Genomic DNA, 19,281 nt, shown 5'->3' with positions numbered 1-19,281 from the left:
AGAAACAAACATAATCAAATTAGCTGTACATAATTTCTGTATAAATTGTCCTATTTAGGAACTGGTTATATAAAAGCTTTTTGGTGATTACAATTTTAGGTTGAAATTTGGAGTTGTATGAATTCATCTTTGCCAGGTAAGCAAAGAAGTGTAACATTTATTTAGCACTTTATCTTTAAAAACTTATTTTGTGATTGTAAAATCTTTGTCATAGTCCTGTATCGTAATGTATTCCCTTGAATTCCTATCTTCACTTTCTTGTAGTCACCCAAATTTTCAAATGTATAGTTTATTCTCATTCACTCAATCATTGACTATATTCTTGTCTCTACTTCTTCCATTCTAGTGAAACTGGTCTTTGAAAGAGCACTAGGATCTCACGATATTTAAAATCATACGGACTTTTCTCAGTACTCACTCCCTTTGACTGCCCTGCAGCACCTGGTACTGTGACTGCTACATCCTTATGACTCCACCTTGGCCTCATGCATGACCTTATCCTCTCCTGCCTTCCCTCTCCACTTCCCTCTCCCCATTAAAGACCTTGGTTTTTCATGTGTGTGGTCCTCTTCTCTTCTCTCTCCACACTTACCTGGTAATTGCTTTCCTTCCCAGAACTGTTAACTAGTCAGCCTCGGGAAGACAGCCTTCAAATCTAAGTTGTCACTCACAACTTCTAGACACAGCACCAGGATGGATCTCTGCATCCTGGTAACATCTGAAGTATAAATTTAAAACCAAACTCAGAGGGGTGCTTGGGTATCTCAGTGGTTAAGCCTCTGCCTTCAGCTCAGGTCATGATCTCCAGGTCCTGGGATCGAGCCCCACATCGGGCTCTCTGCTCGGCCCTCTGCCTGCCTTTCTACCTACTTGTGATCTCTCTGTTTGTCAAATAAATAAATAAATCTTTAAAAAAAAAAAAACAGACTCATAAATGCCTGTCTTGTGAATGACACTGGACTGGAATCTCTCAAGTTATCTTTGATTGCTTTTTCTTTTTAGCCCCATTGACTCTGTCCAGGGACAAAGTCACAAGTAGGCAGAGAGGCAGGCAGAGAGAGAGGCGGGGAAGCAGATCCCTGCTGAGTGGAGAACCTGATGTGGGGCTCAATCCCAGGACCCTGGGATTATGACCAGAGCCAAAAGCAGAGGCTTTAACCCACTGAGCCACCCAGGCACCCCACTATTTTGAATGTAATAATCCTTATGCCCTTTTTTGTTTGCATGTTAAGTTAAATTGGAAGCTTAGCCTCAGATTCACAGTTGTAAAGTGAGGAGGCCTCTTCTTGCTTTCCTTAACCTATGTGTCCTCTAGAGACACTGTCTACCCAAGAGTGAGAATGATGTAAAGAGAGTTTAGGGTGGGCAGAGAGAAAAGAAAAAACAAAGCACCTGATAATTATGTTGTGGGGGCTCTGAGAAGACTGACAGCATTGGAAGTAATGGTGGGAGGAGGGCCTTAATAATTTTGAGGCCCTGCTATCTCAGCTAATTTTCCTATGGACACCTGCTTTGACTTTTAGTAAGATTGGCGAACCAGTTTGGCATGCCATTTATGTTTGTTACTGCTTATGACCAAAACATTTGAATATTTTGTTTTTTAAGGTGTCTTTAAGAAGTCTGATGGCTGGGTTGGCTTAGGCTGCTGTGAACTGGCTATTACCTTGGAGTGTCGACAGGCATGCAAGCAGGTAATACTGGGCAGTCCGACTCATAAACTGCGTGGCATACAGTGTGAGTATTAGCTTTGTGTATGTCTTGGACTTCGCCCACTTCATACCTTTGGAGAGGTGACCCATAAAAGTTGCCCATTTAGTATTTCTCACGTAGACCACTTCCTTTTAGACTTGCTGCTTTCTCAGTTATGGCTGCTGCATGTAAGACCTTCAGCCTTTTCTTATTCTTTCTTCTCTTAGCCATGCAAGAGAGAAGAAAGAATATTATAGGAACTGAAGCCTTTTGTACTCTGCCTGTGGTGATACTTAGTCCATGCTGAGTGACTACAAATGGTTGTATAAATTTAGAGTATGCTCGGATGAGAGCACATGACTCGGTTGGCTTATTTAGCTTTCATCTTTCCTTCTCTCTTTTATCATGTTCAGAGTTTATCCTGATCATGTTTTCATATCCCTTCTCTGCTCCTAAGGTGAGCACGACTCCAGCAGTGAACTATGACTTCTCTTTGATTGGATAGATCTCTGGTCCAATTCAAGTTAGGCCCCTGAGCTCTTCCTCACTGTGTGTATTTTCACACAGTGAAATTTCACTGTGTGTGGTTTCTCAGAGTGCTATGGGAAAACTGGTCTCCTAGCTGCTCATACTCCCAAATGGTGAGAGTAGATGTAACTGGGAAATTTAGGTGGACTGGAAACCACAGCTCGAAAGCCTTCTCTTATTTTCTTCTTTTAATGACTGGTCTCTGGACCAGAGTCCATGAGACATGGTGGCACCTTTACTTTCATTCAGACCACTGTACTATTTAGCCTGAGCAAAGCTCACTGAGCAACACACAGCCTAGCAATCCGCTGCTCTGCTCCAGCAGATGAAGCTGAAGTTGCAGTTGAGATGAAGCTGAGTTGCAGAGGATTTGAACTGTAATGGGTCTAGGGGGACATAAAGAGAATTACATAAAAATAACTTTTTTTACTTGCCTGGCATAACCTTTCCCTCTTTAGTTGCTCCGTCCATTACATGTGGATCTTTCCTGAGGAGATTGACTCATAAATCAGTATGAGAATTTAGAATATAAAGGGTTAAAGAATAAGCAGAATATAAATGCCCTGGCAGAGCTTCACAAGAAAATTTGCCACAAAGTGAAATTCAACTAAGAAAAAAGTTCTCTGATTTACATTTCCTTCAGAGTCATCTAGTTTCTGAAACAACAAAAGAACCCTGTTATTATGTGAGATTAAAGCCATAAAAGAGTGAAGTTTTAGCATATCGGGTAGGTTCTGGGGCTGATATTTGTGCCTGAAATTTGTTTGTTGTATTTTGTGAACTTTTAAGTATTGGAGCGTAAGATTTTCCTTATATCATACCAGCAAGTAACATATTAATGTATATTCTTTTTGTTCTGTATTGACTAGCATGTGTAATAAATTAATGGAGAAATTTTTTATCTTTCAGGCATCTTCAAAAAATGATATTTCCAAAGTTTGCAGAAAAGAATATGAGGTATGCATTTTATTTAACAAATTTGGATAGATAATTCAAATATTATCAGAATCAATAAAACCATTAAAATTTAAAAATGAATTCATTCTTGCATTAAACTGCCTTTTACTTTACCTTGTTTAGAAATGTCATGACATTAATCGATTTGTTGAAATTGAACGAAATGCCCTATTAGCTATACATGAGTTAAGAAAATAAGATCTTAAAAGTTAAAAAAAAATTTTTTTAAGAAATGCCTACATCACATAGAGGCTTTAACCTATAATGTATTCATAATAGCAGCTGATTGTATCCAAGTTTGTGCAGTAGTTTTTCCTAGGTTCCATGTCCTTTTTTGCCTCTTTTCCTATACATTGACCCATCCAGGTATCCATCTTTATAAACTATCTCTAATTGAAAGAAACAAAATCACACTGCTAGTGTGAATAGCTTCAAACTTTGCTAGCTCTTGCATTTGGCAGGAAAAGTACTAAATTACAAAGTCACTGGACTACTCCTCACTGGACTACTTTCTTCAATTTTTAGAACTCCATTGTTAAATGTGACATAATTGTTCTTCATAGCGTTGAGACTGTGCAGTTAAGGGTACTTACATGCATATGCCTCATTCATCATTTTTACCTATAAACATTGGGATTCCTTTGCTTTTAATAGTCTGTATTCTCTTGGAAAAGAAAAAACAGTTCTCTTAATACCTTCTAGATTATAGTTCTACCTTTTTTTTCTTTTCTCGATGCCTGTAATTATATCTCTTGATTAATGTTTTTAAATTGGAAAAATCTTACTTATCTTTTGTCCCTTTGTACTATTTGCTAAGTTATATCTGTCTCTCTGAACACATTTCCAGAATAACAGCAACTCTTCTCTGTTCTTATTAAAAGGAGCCTTGCTGCAAAGAAATAAAAGATCTTTCTTTTTTTTTCCTTATCTCTCTACCTTTGAAATAACTAGTTTTAGTTTCTCTTGAACAAAGTGGCTAACTGTGATAATTCCTTCTTTTCTCCCACATGATGTCTGACACTGTCCATCTCCTGTAGCCTGTCCTCCATTATTTTAGTGTGCTTCCTTCTCTTGTCTGGATTTCTGCATTGCCCTAGGAAGTCTGCCAGTATGTGTTGATGAAGGACGGGACAGGAAAGGTAAGAGAGATAAACACTGTCCTATCAGAGAAATACTAAGGATAGTTTACTTTTCCCAGTCTGTCCTCCCTTATTGGCCTAGAATTAAGCAACTATTTTCCAAAAATCTACATGCCAAGGGGGTTCTTTTACATATATATATGTGTAAAATACATATATGTAGTATGATAGATATGAAAAATTTACATATGTAATTTACATAAGTAATATACATCTGTATTACATATATAATATACATTATATTACAAATTTACATATGGAATATAAATCTGTTAAAAACTGACTCTATAAATTATTCAAGATAATTCAAGGCTCAATTTGATTTCTTATGTATTACTTAGAAATAAAAGACAGACAAGAGCACTTGAATGCCGAAGGAGGGTTCTGCATTATAAACCCCAAATAACATTCACTCTCATGATTGTTGAAGTCTAGTCCAAAGACTATGACTATTTGTTATGAAGTGAATGGGGTAAATACAGTGTAACGCAACCTATTTTAATTGGACTGGTTGTTTATCTACAAAGTATAATTTATAAAACTAGGCTTTCAGTCTCTTTTCCTTAACACTGAGAGTGATCCCTGGAGTGAACTTCCAGATGTGTAAGCTGTTACTTTAGGCTTACAGTTACAGGGGTTATAGCATTTACCCTGCAGGATGGTTTTACCAAGCTTGATTAGATATTCAGAGAGTGAGTAATTTTATTTGGAGGAGCTAATGTTTGTCTTTACTGGAAAGCTGCTGCAGAAGCCCTTTTGAGGGCATTTCCTGAAAGTTTAAAAATGTTAATGCCATTTAAAATTCTGTTTTGTTCCAACCAAACTAAGATAAAGCAGTTAATTGTAGAGCATTGTTATGTCTGATTTTATAGCATCTGGTTCCTTTTCTTATACAAATCAATTATTTATTGAATGTAAGAGACAGTTTTATATAATAGAAAGCATAAACTATGGAGTTTTACCTAACTTAGAATTCTAGCTCAGTTACTTATAATTTAACTTCAAATACTAAAGAATTGTATCTGAGTATAGAACTGAAATATATACAACACACATGAGGAAATCAGGGAAATCAGAATCAGGAAAATCAGGGAAATCAGAAAGCAGAGTGAGCGCGTTGGGGTTTATCAGGGGAAACTTTGCAAAGGAGAAAGGCCTGAAAGGATTGGCATACTTTGGTAAAAAGACTGTGAATTAAAAACATGGCTTGTGCAAACATATATGCACAACATATATGTTGTGAAGCATATATGTTGTAAAGGGAGTTTAAAGAAATGGAGAGATACTGAGTATTGGTGTTTTTAAATATAATAACCTGTATCTCAAAGGTAATTAGAAAACAGGACCAAAGAGGAGGAGAGAGATCATGCCCAAGTCAACTGTGAAGTAACCCTTAGACCTTGAGAGTTAAAGAAAACTTGATGAAAGATAAAGTGTTGAAAAAAGAGGAGAGCTGGATTTTGAAATTGCTTTTTCAGGGACCTAGAAGAGATCCAGATACCAATTAGAAGGACCCTACCTGTGTTGAATGAGACTGTTGGAATGAGATGTTCCAAGAAAAGAGAACTAACTTCCTTTCAGTGGAAATGGTCAAACAGAGGTTTACTGGATTCACATATTGTGGGAGGGATTTTTGCAATGGATGGGAGATTTGGCTGATGATCTCCCAACTCTGCAGTTCTTTTTCTGACCCATACCGAAGAAAGAGTACTTCCTTCGGTACTGATGAGTATTTTTTCAGAATCACACTTTTTATTAGAGCTACCTTTATCAACCAATAGCTTGATAACTCTGACACAAGGACATGTTCAGGTGTTGTAGACACGCTCAGTCTGGATTCTCCATGCATTTTCACAGGTGTGGTCCTTGGCCCACCTAGAAATATTGGTGAGGCCACATGGATTTGTAGATGTGTGATACTAGAGTCAGGAATGATAGTGAAAATATTCAACAGCTAGAAGGCACCAGCTGAACACCTGCTGGCTGTAAACCATCACCAAGCCATACTAGCACACACCACCTGTTAGAGCACCATCAGCAAACTATATGAGTCTGCACACACTGCCTCATTAGAGCCAAGGTACAAACTAAGTTGTGTTTTCTGTGAGTTGTGAGACATCTAGTATAAGTTTTTTTACATAGTTTTTGTCTGCAGTTGGCTGAAAATATTTTCTTGGTGATTAAATATTTTAATGGTGATTAAAAAAAGAATTTTATTGTTCATAGTTTTTTTTCTTGAATGTCAGGATAAACGTTAAGTGAGGCTGATTAATTTCCAGAGACTTGGCAATGGCTGTAGAGTGGTGACACAAATTTTAGTTTTGGGTTCATGAATTCTACCTTTATGTCAGGCTGCCATTCATATAACATAGTGGTCATAAATATAAATACCATTTTCATTTGCTGAGTGAGCCACTGAAATACAGTGCTACAGACTTTTATCAGACTTCTACATTTTTGTTTCTTCTTTCTTTCACAGATCCTTTTCTATGTTTCTCTTTATATTCTTTTCAGAAGTGTCATTTTCAATTCTCTTTTCTTTCCTGCCTTTTTTTCACTCCAGTTATTTGATGTTACTTCATTAAGAAAAGCGAGAAACTATAAAGGAAGCAGTAGGAGGTATTTTTGTGAGAGCTCACTTTTTTTTTTTAATTTGACAGACAGCGATCACAAGTAGGCAGAGAGGCAGGTAGAGAGAGAGAGGGAAGCAGGCTCCCTGCCAAGCAGAGAGCCTGATGTGGGGCTCAATCCCAGGACCCTGGGATCATGACCTGAGCCGAAGGCAGAGGCATTAACCCACTGAGCCACCCAGGTGCCCCATTTTTTTTTTTTTAAATCTTAAGGCATTTAAGTTTAAACTAAACAGTTGCTAAACAAAACTAAAATAATGTCCTGTTCTGAGGTTCTGGTTCTGTGAGAATGCTAAGATAAAATTAAGACTCTGAGGATATTAAAAAGAGGCTCTAAGAACCACAAAAACAAAGGCTTTATGAGTTTCAGACTCAGATCTGTCAGTACCATCCTGTCAACACATAGCTCAGTGCACAAGAGAAATGTTCAGGTTAATTTTTATTTTTTGAATAATTGTTCAAAATTCAAAATGGTATACAATTAAGTCTTTTTTCAGCCTCCTGTACCATAACCACCTAGTTCCTAAAGTCATTTATGCATATAAAAGTAAGTAATAGGGGCGCCTGGGTGGCTCTGTGGGTTAAGCCTCTGCCTTCAGCTCAGGTCATGATCTCAGGGTCCTGGGATCTGAACCCCACATCTCTGCTCAGCAGGGAGCCTGCTTCCCCCTCTCTTTGCCTGCCTACTTGTGATCTCTCTCTCTCTCTCTCCCTGTGTGTCAAAGAAATAAATAAAATCTTAAAAAAAAAAAGTAAATTATATATATATATATATGTGGTTCTCCTCCACCCTCTATAACACAAGTGGTCATATATCCCTGGATGCCAGTGTTTGGTACATATTTACATATGCCTACATGGGCTGTACAGTGTATTCTCAGTAAATATCACATTAATATGTTCCGCTTTAAAGATTTCTATGTATTAATTTTATTTTGTTCCTTTTTCTCTCAAGTTAACCTTGATTCTAGATTTACTACCAGAAGCATAAAGGAAAGGGATGAAGAAATAGCCCTTAAAATTTGGAGATAAGAAGGTGGGATTGTCAGGGCCAGGAGGATTATCTGGACAGATAGAGGCCTCTGATGACTCATGTGATTGGATCTGTTCTGCAATGTTCTAAGAGTAGAGTAGACCATCTTGTATGACAAGTGATAGTCTAGGCTGTAGTTAGTCAGCTTTGGGGAGTTTAGCAAGAAGAATAATATAGTACTTTGCCCGAGCAAAGCCTTCAGGACCTAAATGTAAAGCTTCTTTGAGTTAGTGCTAAGGAAATTCCAAGAATTGGCAGAATATGATAAATAGAAGATTGTGAGTGGGAGGCTTGTAGATGAAAAAATGCTGTATCAAGACCCTGTACCAGAGTGGATGTGAGCCGTTACCTGCAGCTGATGAGCTCCAAAAAGAGCGAAACCTATTAGGTCCTGCAGTACTGGCTTAAGATGGAAAACCTTGATTATATTCCATGGGCATTTGGTTTTGTTTTGTCATATTTTGTATTGGAAGGGAATAACTCCTATTCAGTCTCCTTGTGCTAGTGTATTTCCTCTTCTAGTCCTTTTTCTCAGGAATCACCTGAATGAGATCATTCCAAAGGGAAGTTGGATCTAGTTTGATTAGATTGTGACCTGGTCTAATCTAAATGGCCAGGCTCTTCCTCCTAGGCAATCTCATCTACTCCCATAATTTTAATTGTCCCATTATGATGATGGCAACTCCAAAATCTTCTTTGGCTAACCTTTTTCTCTGAGTTCCTCAGTCACTACTGAATATGTGTACTTTTGTGTTCAGTGGGCATTTCAAATCCATCAAACTGATTGTTACCTTCCCTACTTCCCCTTCCCTCCAAGCCACTGCTACACAGTTTGTGTGTGTGTTTGAGTGCATGTGCACACGCACACATATCCAAGACAAATTTTCATTCATTTCTTGTTTGGTTGTTCCAGTGCAGTCCTCCCAGACACATAAACTAAAAGCCTAAGAGGTATTGTCTACTCCTTCCTCTTTATCACCACCTCCCACAAATAAGAGACTATCAAGCCCTAAAGATTTGCCTCCAAAATCTATCTTAAGTCAGTCTCCCTTCCAGATCCTCAGTTACTGCCTTCCCTCAGGACCCTATACTACTTTTCTGGACTACAGTAGCTGCCCAGCTAGCCTTCCTATCTAATTTCTCCCTTTACTGACTCTCTCCAGTTCTGACAGGGTGATCTCTTTAAAGACTAGATGTGGTCCTGTCACTCCCTTTCTTAAAACTCGTGAGTGGCTCACCTGTAGGATATAGTCCATGTTCCTCGGCTGGTAAACTAAGCTTTTCTCCATCTAGCCAGTGACTGTCCTCTCCTTTGCTCTTCAGCAGCATGCAACTTGTAATTTCCCAGACTGACCATGTGTTTTGTTAGTTGTAGTTGTAGGACTTGTGTGTTCTACCTAGAATTCCCTCTCCTGGAATCCATCCTATTACCCCATCCATTGGTATGCTGGAGCCAGCTCCTCCTAGCTAGGGAGAAGTGTTAAATATTCAGGAATTTTGCCAGCCAGTTTTTAACCCCAAAACAGCCATGATGGGGGTATTTTCACCACAAACATCAGCAAATATTATAAATCAGGACTTTCCCTCCATCCTCACCCCTACAAAAGTTGGTCCTAGCACACCAGTACTCCTGTCCAACTGCCAACAACCTTTGCCTCAAATTCTGGCTTAGGTAGTTCTTTGAAACCTTTCCTGCCCAGCCCTCTTTCCTCTATACACATAAAATTGTTACTTCTAAACACTTTACAGCTTGATTATAGCATTTTTGACGTATAGTATAACTCTGTATTTACATGTCCCTTTTTAATATTAAACTCTTAAGTTCCTGGGACAGAGTATACCTCTCAGTTGTCTTTGCATCTGTCATCAATCATTCACTTAACATTCACTGAACTGATAACACACCAAACTGATACATTTAATGTGTCTCAGGCACTGTTCTCAGGATACAAAGGTGAGGGGATTTAGCCACTGTGTAAGAAGCTCATAGCTAGTCCATGGTAAGAGAGAAATTCAAATAGCTCATTATAATACAGTGAAACAAGTCCATTGCTAGAAAGCTGTACAAGACACATTGGAGCCTAAAACAAAACAACCCTGCACAGTGTAATGGGAAACTCTTCACAGAGCAGGTAAGGCTTAAAGGATGAACAAAAATTTGTTGACTTTAAATAGGTGCTACAGTTAGTATTTTTATAGATAGAACTTTTTAGTAGAAACTTTTTCCATTGTGGAAAGCTGAATTATACACAGTTCTTTGTTTCAGAGTAAATAGCAGTTTTATGTGGAAACCTTGTATAAATGTCTATGTATTAGGCATTCTCAGAATGAGTACAGAAAGCACTGAATGCTGTATCTGTTATCACAGTAATGTTGTGTAGCAGACTATTCCCAAACTCCATCATTGCCTGATACTACAACAGTTTATCATTTCTTATGAATGTAAGGGCCAGGTAGGCAGTGCTGGTCTGGCCAACCTTAGCTGATTGGGCTGGGTTTACTCATGGTTCTGCAGTCAGCCTGAAGGTCAGCCTGAGTCTAGCTTCTTTAGGATACTGTTGGGTAAGTCAGCTCAGCTCTCCTCCATGCGTCTCTTCTAGCCTTCTAACTCAGGCATGTTCTGGTGGTGGTGATAAGAGCGCAAGAGAGGAAGTGGAAAGATGAAAGTCCCTGTGCAGGCCTCTGCTTGCCTCAAGCTTGCTACTGTCCACGTGACCAAAGCAAACCATGTGGCTAAGTCCAGTTAGTGTAAGAGAAATAGGTAGAGGAAAATGTGAAGAACTGGGGCCATGACTATAGTCAGTCTACCAAAACACTGTGCTGAGCTCTGTCCTAGACCTTGGGTTACTCTACAGATGTTCCTTGCTCTTGAATTTGCTTACAGTTGGTTGATAATGAGTAAACTTTGAGCAGTCTAGGCCTATTGTTTTTATTTCAGTTTTGAGTGTTTGTTTTTATCCAGCTCTTGAAATGGTATTAATTATTTGGGAGGCAGAAACTGAAGAAACCCTCATTTAGCAGTATCTAATCAAGATATTAAATCCTTGACATATTCTAGTCACTTAAACTTTTTGACTAAAAAGCCATGGTGTCCACAATAAGGAAAAAACTTCTTGTAGAAGTTTAAAAACGTGTTTGTTTTTAAAGGTCAATTATTTATGGGTGCCTGGCTGGCTCAGTTGGTAGAGCATGTAACTCTTGATCTTGGGGTTGTGAATTCAAGCTCTGCATTGGACCTAGAGCTTACTTAAAATAAAATTAAATAAAAATTAAATAAAATAAAGTAAAATAGAGATCAATTATTTAATCTCTCCAACTTAGCATCTGATGAGCTAGATTCCTCATATGAAATGCAAAACTTCAATGTGGGAGAAATTTCAGTCCATTTATGAAAAAGAAACATTTTATTTATTGAGGCCTTAAGAACAGAGCAGCTCCTTTACTTTTAACTAGTAGCCTTGGGAATAGGGAACATTAAATAACGGTTCATAAAATGTGCTCTTTTGGGTCTTTATCCAGAAGTAACTGAAGCATCCAAAATGATCCCCTTTTTTAATGAAGTTCATGTAGTCCGTGTTTGTTTAGTTTTCATCATGCTCATCATTGAGACAAATGGGCAAATGGAGAGATGTTAAGTAGGAAAAGAAGAGTCCCAGAAATGGAAAAGGATGTGTGGCTGGGACAGAAAATAAATCCACAGAGCCACCTTCTGAGCAAGTGATTGGATCAGGAGAGTCTACCTCCCAGTTGTGCTCTAGTAGCTCTTCCCCCAAAGGAGGGTCAGTATGGCTTGCAGGATCACTGTGGTTCCCTTGACTTTTATTTTACTTTGTATTTTAGTTTTCCTGTCAGGCTTGCTCCCTGCTCCCAGCATTAGGTGGAAAACTTGTTGCAGTTCTCTAAAGCCACTGCAAGTAGGGCAGGGAACTAGAAGTAGCTACCTGAGGAAAGATTCATGATCAAAAAAATTTTTTAAAGATTTTATTTATTTATTAGAGAGAGAGAGCATGAGGAGGGGGGAGGGTCAGAGGGAGAATCAGACTCCCCACCAAGCAGGGAGCCCGATGAGGGACTCGATCCTGGACTCTAAGACCGTGACCCGAGCCTAAGGCAGTTGTTCAACCAACCGAGACACCCAGGCATCCCATGTTCAAATATTTTTAAGAGAAATAATATGAACCTCAAGAAATGATTGTTGTCCCTACAATTTAATGTGCTGATTCTAAAACTAGGAGACTGTTAAAAAGAGATTACAGGGGCGACTGGGTGGCTCAGTCGTTAAGCGTCTGTCTTTGGCTCAAGTCATGATCCCAGGGTCCTGGGTTCGAGCCCCATGTCAAGCAGGGAGCCCACTTCTCCCTCTCCCACTTGTGTTCCCTCTCTCACTGTGTCTCTCTCTCTCTGTCAAATACATACATACGTACATACATAATTTAAAGAAAAAGATTACAATGTGACGTAAATTCAACCTTGCATTGGCTGCATTTGGAAAAATAATCCAGTCTTCTTACAGCATAGTGGCATGAGAGAAAGTGTGGTGCCCTGGCTCTGCCCTTTGTGCTTACTGAGTACATTGTCTGTCCAGCTGGATAGTGGAGGCTTTTAGATTTGAAGATCTTTTGGGATCCCGTCAGCTCCAGCACACTGCTGTGCTTTTTGGCTTTCTGAGGTTGTGGCAGATCCTCATCTTGGTAACACTAATTTTTATCTATTCTAGAAGAAGATGAGCAGAGGAGGGAGTTGTTATATGGAGGCAAAGTGCGTACAGTAATGGCCAAAGGTCGGAAGAGACTCCATCATGTTAGTATAAAGCCTCAGTTACCTCTTTGCCACCAGATGGCGACCAGACACTTGCAAGACAAGAATTAGCTTTAGCTAAGACTTATTTTTTTTTAAGATTTTATTTATTTATTTGACAGACAGAGATCACAAGTAGGCAGAGAGGCAGGCAGAGAGAGGGAAAAGCAGGCGCCCTGCTGAGCAGAGATCCCGATGCAGGGCTCGATTCCAGGACCCTGGGATCATGACCTGAGCTGAGAGTAGAGGCCTTGACCCACTGATCCACCCAGGTGCCCCAGCTTTAGCTAAGACTTAACAAATGTCTTAAGAAACGAAGAAATTATAAGTTAATGGTGTAACTGATTATATGTATGTCTAAAACCCTGTCAGACTATCAGCAATAGTTTCAGCAGTGAAAAGGCCGTTACCTATGATTTATACATTAGATAGTTACCCAAGGTATAGTTTATGCCTACCTATAGTTACTTAATGTTAAGAATCCTTTATCAAAGAGGATGATGTGATCAGAGTTTGAAATCATGATGCGTATAAGGTAAGCAAGAGAGAATTGATTAATTCATCAAATGCTGGTATACTTGGAATGAAGGACCATTCTTTAAAACCTTAAAATTAATAAAGATAAAAATAGAGATATAAAAATTGTCTTTATTAATACTAGAGGTACTGCTATATATAGTTCAATAAAGTAAACTTATCCATATAAGGTCTATCAGTGAACATTAAGAGAAAATCCGAAGTGCTTAAGGAATATTTCTGAACTGTGGACGTGACATCGAGGGAGACAGTTGGCCCTCCTTTTGCCTCAGGGGTTGACAGACTTTCTGTAAACAGTCAGATAACAAATATTTTAGGCTTGCAGTTTATATGGCCTCTGTCTACTCAACGCTACCATTGTAGTATGAAGTAGCTGTATACAATATGTAAACAAATGAGTGCGACTATTCGATAAAACTTTATTTACAAAAAGAGGCAGCAGGCAAGATTTGGCCATGTGCCATAGTTTGCTAACCCACATGAGGGTGAAGGCTAGAGTTCTAAAGATTTCTCCTTTTTAGGCTTCTGTCTCTGGCTTTGGTCAAATAATGGGTTGAATTAGATGATCTCCGACATTCTTCAGGTTTTGTGTCCTTCAGTATCTCTCCCTGAAGCTAAGATCCACCAGGCCAAGTCAGAATGATATTTCTTTTATTTATAAGGTCAAATTTCTAAAAATCCAGCTTGAACAAATTTGAAAGTCTCCAGAACAGGGTTTCTGAAACTTGGCACTATTAATGTTTCGGTCTGTTGTTTGTTGTGGAGGAGCTGCCGTGTGCCCTAGAGGGTTTTTAGCACCACTGGCCTCCTCTGCCCCTTAGATGCCAGCAGCGCACATGCTCCCCCTCCACACCCAATGCCCCCTGGGGAGCACATCACCCCCAGCAGAGAACCACTGCTCTGGAGACTTGTATGAGTAACTGGAAGAATATCAAAACTGGAGATAACGCCATTTGACTCAGGATGGCCACCAAGATAATAAACGCATTCCTTCAGGTACAAGGTTGAAAAAGCCAAGCCCAAAAGAACAACCAGTTTATTAGAAAGAGAAAGGTGATGAGAATCAAAGGGGGCTGGAAACTTGGTAGTAGATTGCTTTTTATTTTTATTTTATTTTATTTATTTTTGAGTGAAAGGGAGTGAGCGGGTGGGCGAGTAGAGGAGCAAAGAGAGAGGGAGAGAGAGAATCCTAAGCAGTTTCTATACTTGGTGTGGAGCCCAACTCAGGGATCGATCTTCCGACCCTGAGATCATGACCTGAGCCTAAATCCAGAGATGGACACTTAACTGAGCCACGCGTGTGCCCTGGTAGATTGCATTTTAATACTGATTTAAATCATTTTATGAAAAGTGTTCTTAGAACCACTGAACCAAAATAGATGGCTATATATAACAGGTAGGTAAAAAGTCAAACAAAAAAACATGTCTGAAGAGATATCTAGAAGAGATCATTAATGTCAAAAATGTTTACTTTTCACTCCATATCACTTGAGATCTCTAGCAGAAAGAACTCAGACTGGATGAATCATTAGCCCTTATCTATCAAGTCTGGGTTTTTTCTTTTGTTTTGCTTTAAATGGATAAATCAAGTATAGTTTATTTCTACAGTAGAATATTACTTAGTGGAGAAAATGAATGCAGTATAGCTTCACACAGCTGCGTAGGTGGATCCTTAAAGGTAGATTTTAAATGTCAGTAAAGCTGCTCCTTTAAAAGACTAGACCACATAGCTGGCTTATGATTTAGCTACAGTTAAAAGCTAAAGTCATCTATATTGAACTATAAGAGCACTTGATTTCCATCTTCCTTTTGTTTATGCCCATATTATTTCTTTTAGGAATTCATTCTCTTTCAGTTGTAATTATAGAATATTAATCATAGCCAATAAGCCCTGAATATCCATATGGCTTTGAACAAGAAATTTTTGGGTTTTGTCTTATTTTGCCTCTTGTTTTCCTTAGAGTGACTTAACACGGTGTGATGTTTTCTGAACAGTGATCTGAGAACTCAAAATACTGATTCTAATCTCAGGTTCTGTTTTTGACTTGTCATATGACCTGGGGCAGTCTCCCCACTGCTGAGGGAAACAGTTTGTTCATCTTTAAAGTGGTAGAGATTCCCCAGCTTCCCAAGGTGGTTACATAAGAATCATCATTTTGTTTTTATTTTAATTCCAGTATAGTTAACATACGGTGTGATATTAGTTTCAGGAATACAATATGGTGATTCAGCAGTTACATAAGAATTATCTTTGAAGGCTTATTTAATAGGTAGATTTCTGTGGTTTATTCCCAGCTCTTGATTCTTTAGTGTAGGGTAAGGCTTAGGAAGCCCACATGATTCTGGTGCATCACCATGTTTGAAAAGGATTAAAGATGATCTTTAAGGACCTTTCAACTCTAAAATGCAGTGTTACATGAGATCTCTATTTCCCTAAATGCCTTTTATTATATTACCTTCTGGGAGCTCTTTTATATACTGCAAGAAATATTTGAGATCAATACATCGTAGGTTACCCCACATATACACAGCCTTGGTTTGCTATACTGTGATCATCTTATGGCTCAGGATGAGAATCTTGACCCCCAATGATTGTGTTAGAAGATGATTTCCCTTTTCACCAGGGTCCCATCTCAGCTTTCTTTGTCTTCATCCTTGGATTTAGAGAAGAATTAAATAACTTGATATTCTGATTTCCCTGTAACCATAAAGTGGAATAAAATTAGAAATTCTGTATCGTGGTTAACTTGTTTGTTTTTCTTTAATTTACAGAATGCTCTTTTCAGTTGCATTAGCAGAAATGAAAGTAAGTATATTGTCAATGGTTATATGAGCAGTCCAAAGAGCAAAATACAGTTTAGAGAATACAATTTAGCTGTTACAAATGTTGCCAAGACCTGGCATTATGACGTGGGCTGTTAGTAAGCTGCCTGAAGGATTTTGGTAGGCTCTTTCCTCAGTGGTATTCAGGGTATTCGTGAATTATGACAGTTGCTATGTCTTAACAGTAGCTTTACAAAGCAGATACGACTGTTAGATAGGAAGATCATGCCCTACTTGAATTAATAGGATTAGTTGCAGAAATTAAGCATTCCCAGGTGATACAATGTTGTGCTTACCAAGGACTACTTCCCAATTCATTCAGCAGACATTTACTGCCTACCTGCTCTGAGGAGACAGACACAGGATTGATAAAGTGTCCTGATAAAAGTGCTGTGGGAGTTCAGAGGAAGGAAGGATCACATCCAGCAGGGGTGTTTAGAGTTGACTTTGTGGAGTTGGCAGCTGAGCTGGGCCTTGAAGGATGGACAATATATCAACAGTGGAGATGGGAGGAAGGGCATCCCAGGTGAAGGGAGTACTGAGAGCAGTTGCAGCTAGCAAGACACAGCTGAGGAACAGACAAGTTGTTTGGATTAGTTTGGCAGTTCAGTGTATCAGAGTATGATAAGAAACATCAGCTGGCTAGACTTTATCTTCTAACCCTCTCTAATTAGGGCTTAATTCACAATTTCCAAGACATTCTCATAGTAATCTCTGTCCTCCCACACTGGCGAGGAAGCCAGGCTAATGGAGGAATCAGAAGATGGGCACCTTTGGCTTTTTTTCACTTGTCTCTTCTGTCCTCAGTATTTTCCACCCCACCCCTCAGTTTATCTTAAGGTTAATGGTGATACATGTAGCCATTAATTGCTCTTTTTGTTGAAATTGAACAGTTCAGCAATGAGGACACTAAGTAGTAACTGTAAGTTACAAACAGGTGGCACAATAAGTATTAAACAGTTTCCTGATGCAGGAAACAGACCTATCCTGTATCAGTTCAGTCCTAGTTTAATTTGTGTATAATTTTATCCTTGTCATTATTTCTGGAAGTTGCCTGATTCCTTGCTGATTCCCTGGTCAGTGGAATTCACCAGAAACCTGATTCTGGTTCCTCCATAACCTTTAATAATTGTAAGAGATTTCCTACCTGCCTTTCTCTTACCCATTTCCTGCCATACCTGGGTTCCCTTCAGCTTTGCACAGACCCTCTAACCTCTCCTATGTGGGTCTCTTGCACTTCCCCAGTATAAAACCCACATCTGCACCCCCAACCACTCATCTAGGCCCCCCCCAGAGACCTGAGATGGTCCCCCTTGATTTCTAAAAATGCTCAAATCAAAAAAGATATTTCAAATGTGGGTTTTACTTTTCAGTATTAAAGCAGGTAATATCAGTTGTGAGGTAAAGACCACTTCAAATTAGACATGTTCTTAGAGATGTTCAGATAGAACTTTTGAGAATTTTTTCAAGATACACAGTTATATAACTGTCAAATACATGAAGTGAGCCTGGTATCCCAGTTTTTACTGGTCTTGTTTTATAAATGGGGAGCATATTGGGTTTGGTTTTATTTTGGTTTTGTTTGCCTTGCTTTGTTTGTTAATCCCCACAAATCTAACATGAAAAGAAGCTGTTCCAGTGGTTCTTGGCATGGGCAGTATTGGCATTTTGGGAGACTGCTTTGGTTCTGTGAGATGGCCCTGTACGTTGCACAGCAGTGAACAACCCAACCCCATGCACTAAATGCCAGCAGTGTTCCCCAAGTCATTGTGAAAACCAGAAACATGCAGAGGGGTGATCGCACTCTTCCTGAGAACCACTGTGCTGGATAGACTATACACTCACAAATACTGTCTCTCTTAACACCAGCAAGCACCTGAATGTCCTCATGGCTATGCCTATAGTAGTGATGATTTAATCTGTGCCGTGGCTTTATTTCTCAAATTCAAAAAGGTACATAATGTTCTATTAATATTCTGATGATTTATTGTTAGCAAATGGCTATTTCCATTTCAACATCATCTCCTTTTCTTCCCCCTAGTGGGCTCCGTTTGTTGCAGTTATGCAGGCCATCACACAAACTGCCGAGAATACTGTCAAGCCATCTTTCGAACAGACTCTTCTCCTGGTCCATCTCAGATCAAAGCAGTGGAAAGTTATTGTGCCGCTATCAGCCCGCAATTAATACACTGTGTGAACAATTATACCCAATCTTATCCAATGAGGAACCCAACAGATAGTAAGTCAAATGAACATACTCCTCTCATTTCAGTCATTGGTAAAATCATTTGTAAAAAGGAAGTAAATTCTTGAGAGATCTGCATTGGTCAGTTGTTTAAGCGTCTGACTCTTCATCTCAGCTCAGATCTTGATCTCAGGATCGTGAGTTCAAGCACCCCATTGGGCTCCATGCTGGCTGGGTGTGGTGCCTACTTAAAAAAAGGAAGTAAATTCTTGTAGATAATCTGCAGTCTCAGTCATTTGGGAAACACCAGACTTCCTTTGGTGTTTTAATTTGGCAGATTGCATATTCTTATCACAGCTGAAAGGTACCAAGAAAGGTAGAGCTGTCAAGGGTATGAGCAATCAGGCACTCTTTGTTCTGGGGATGAGAGAATTCATTAGTATGGATATTTTGAAAGAAAGTTGGGTTATGACCATGAGAATTTCAAATGATCAGACCTTTTAATCTAGCAATTCCATTTCTCAGAATTTATCCTTCACAAAGATTCATAAGTTTGCAAAACTGTACACACACATGTAAAGGATGTTTGCTACCACACTGATGGTAATGGAGAAAAATTAGAAATAACCCAAATACCCATCAATAGGGTATTGATTAAAGTTGATGAAATAAATTATATATCTGTAGAATAACAGTACTTCATAACCAACATAAAGAAAAAAGCATGTTTATGGAAAAAGAAGTCTAAGATATAGTAAGGAAGATAGTCAAGTTGCAGAACTAACTGTATAGTATAATACATTTTTAGTTATATACATATTTCATTTTATGTTTTTATAATGTTTGAATTTTTATAATGAACAGTTATTACTTTTACAATAAAAGCATCATAAAAATGAGAAGAGATCCTGATACTTTGGAAAATCAGGACCTCCTAATGAACCTGTACCTTATGGGGTCTTC

General features: G+C 38.8%; 1 protein-coding gene across 2 annotated transcripts in view; it reads left to right on the top strand.

Annotated features, from left to right (window-relative positions):
• The window catches only part of RECK (reversion inducing cysteine rich protein with kazal motifs), a 74,365-nt gene that overhangs the window by 17,739 nt on the left and 37,345 nt on the right, over positions 1-19,281 (top strand). Inside the window, exons 4-8 of one of the 2 annotated variants that reach the window (XM_032307892.1) lie at positions 100-136; positions 1,606-1,691; positions 3,127-3,174; positions 16,083-16,116; positions 18,175-18,372. In XM_032307892.1, the coding sequence (XP_032163783.1) occupies positions 100-136; positions 1,606-1,691; positions 3,127-3,174; positions 16,083-16,116; positions 18,175-18,372 (403 nt within the window). Of the gene's footprint in view, positions 1-99; positions 137-1,605; positions 1,692-3,126; positions 3,175-4,223; positions 4,314-16,082; positions 16,117-18,174; positions 18,373-19,281 lie in introns of those variants that run through there. The other variant, XM_032307894.1, reaches the window with a different exon arrangement.

The sequence above is a fragment of the Mustela erminea genome, chromosome 12 (assembly GCF_009829155.1).
Source record: "Mustela erminea isolate mMusErm1 chromosome 12, mMusErm1.Pri, whole genome shotgun sequence".
NCBI classification, from domain to species: domain Eukaryota; kingdom Metazoa; phylum Chordata; class Mammalia; order Carnivora; family Mustelidae; genus Mustela; species Mustela erminea.
Note: the sequence above shows the minus strand (reverse complement) of the source record. Positions and strands in the feature narration are given on the sequence as shown.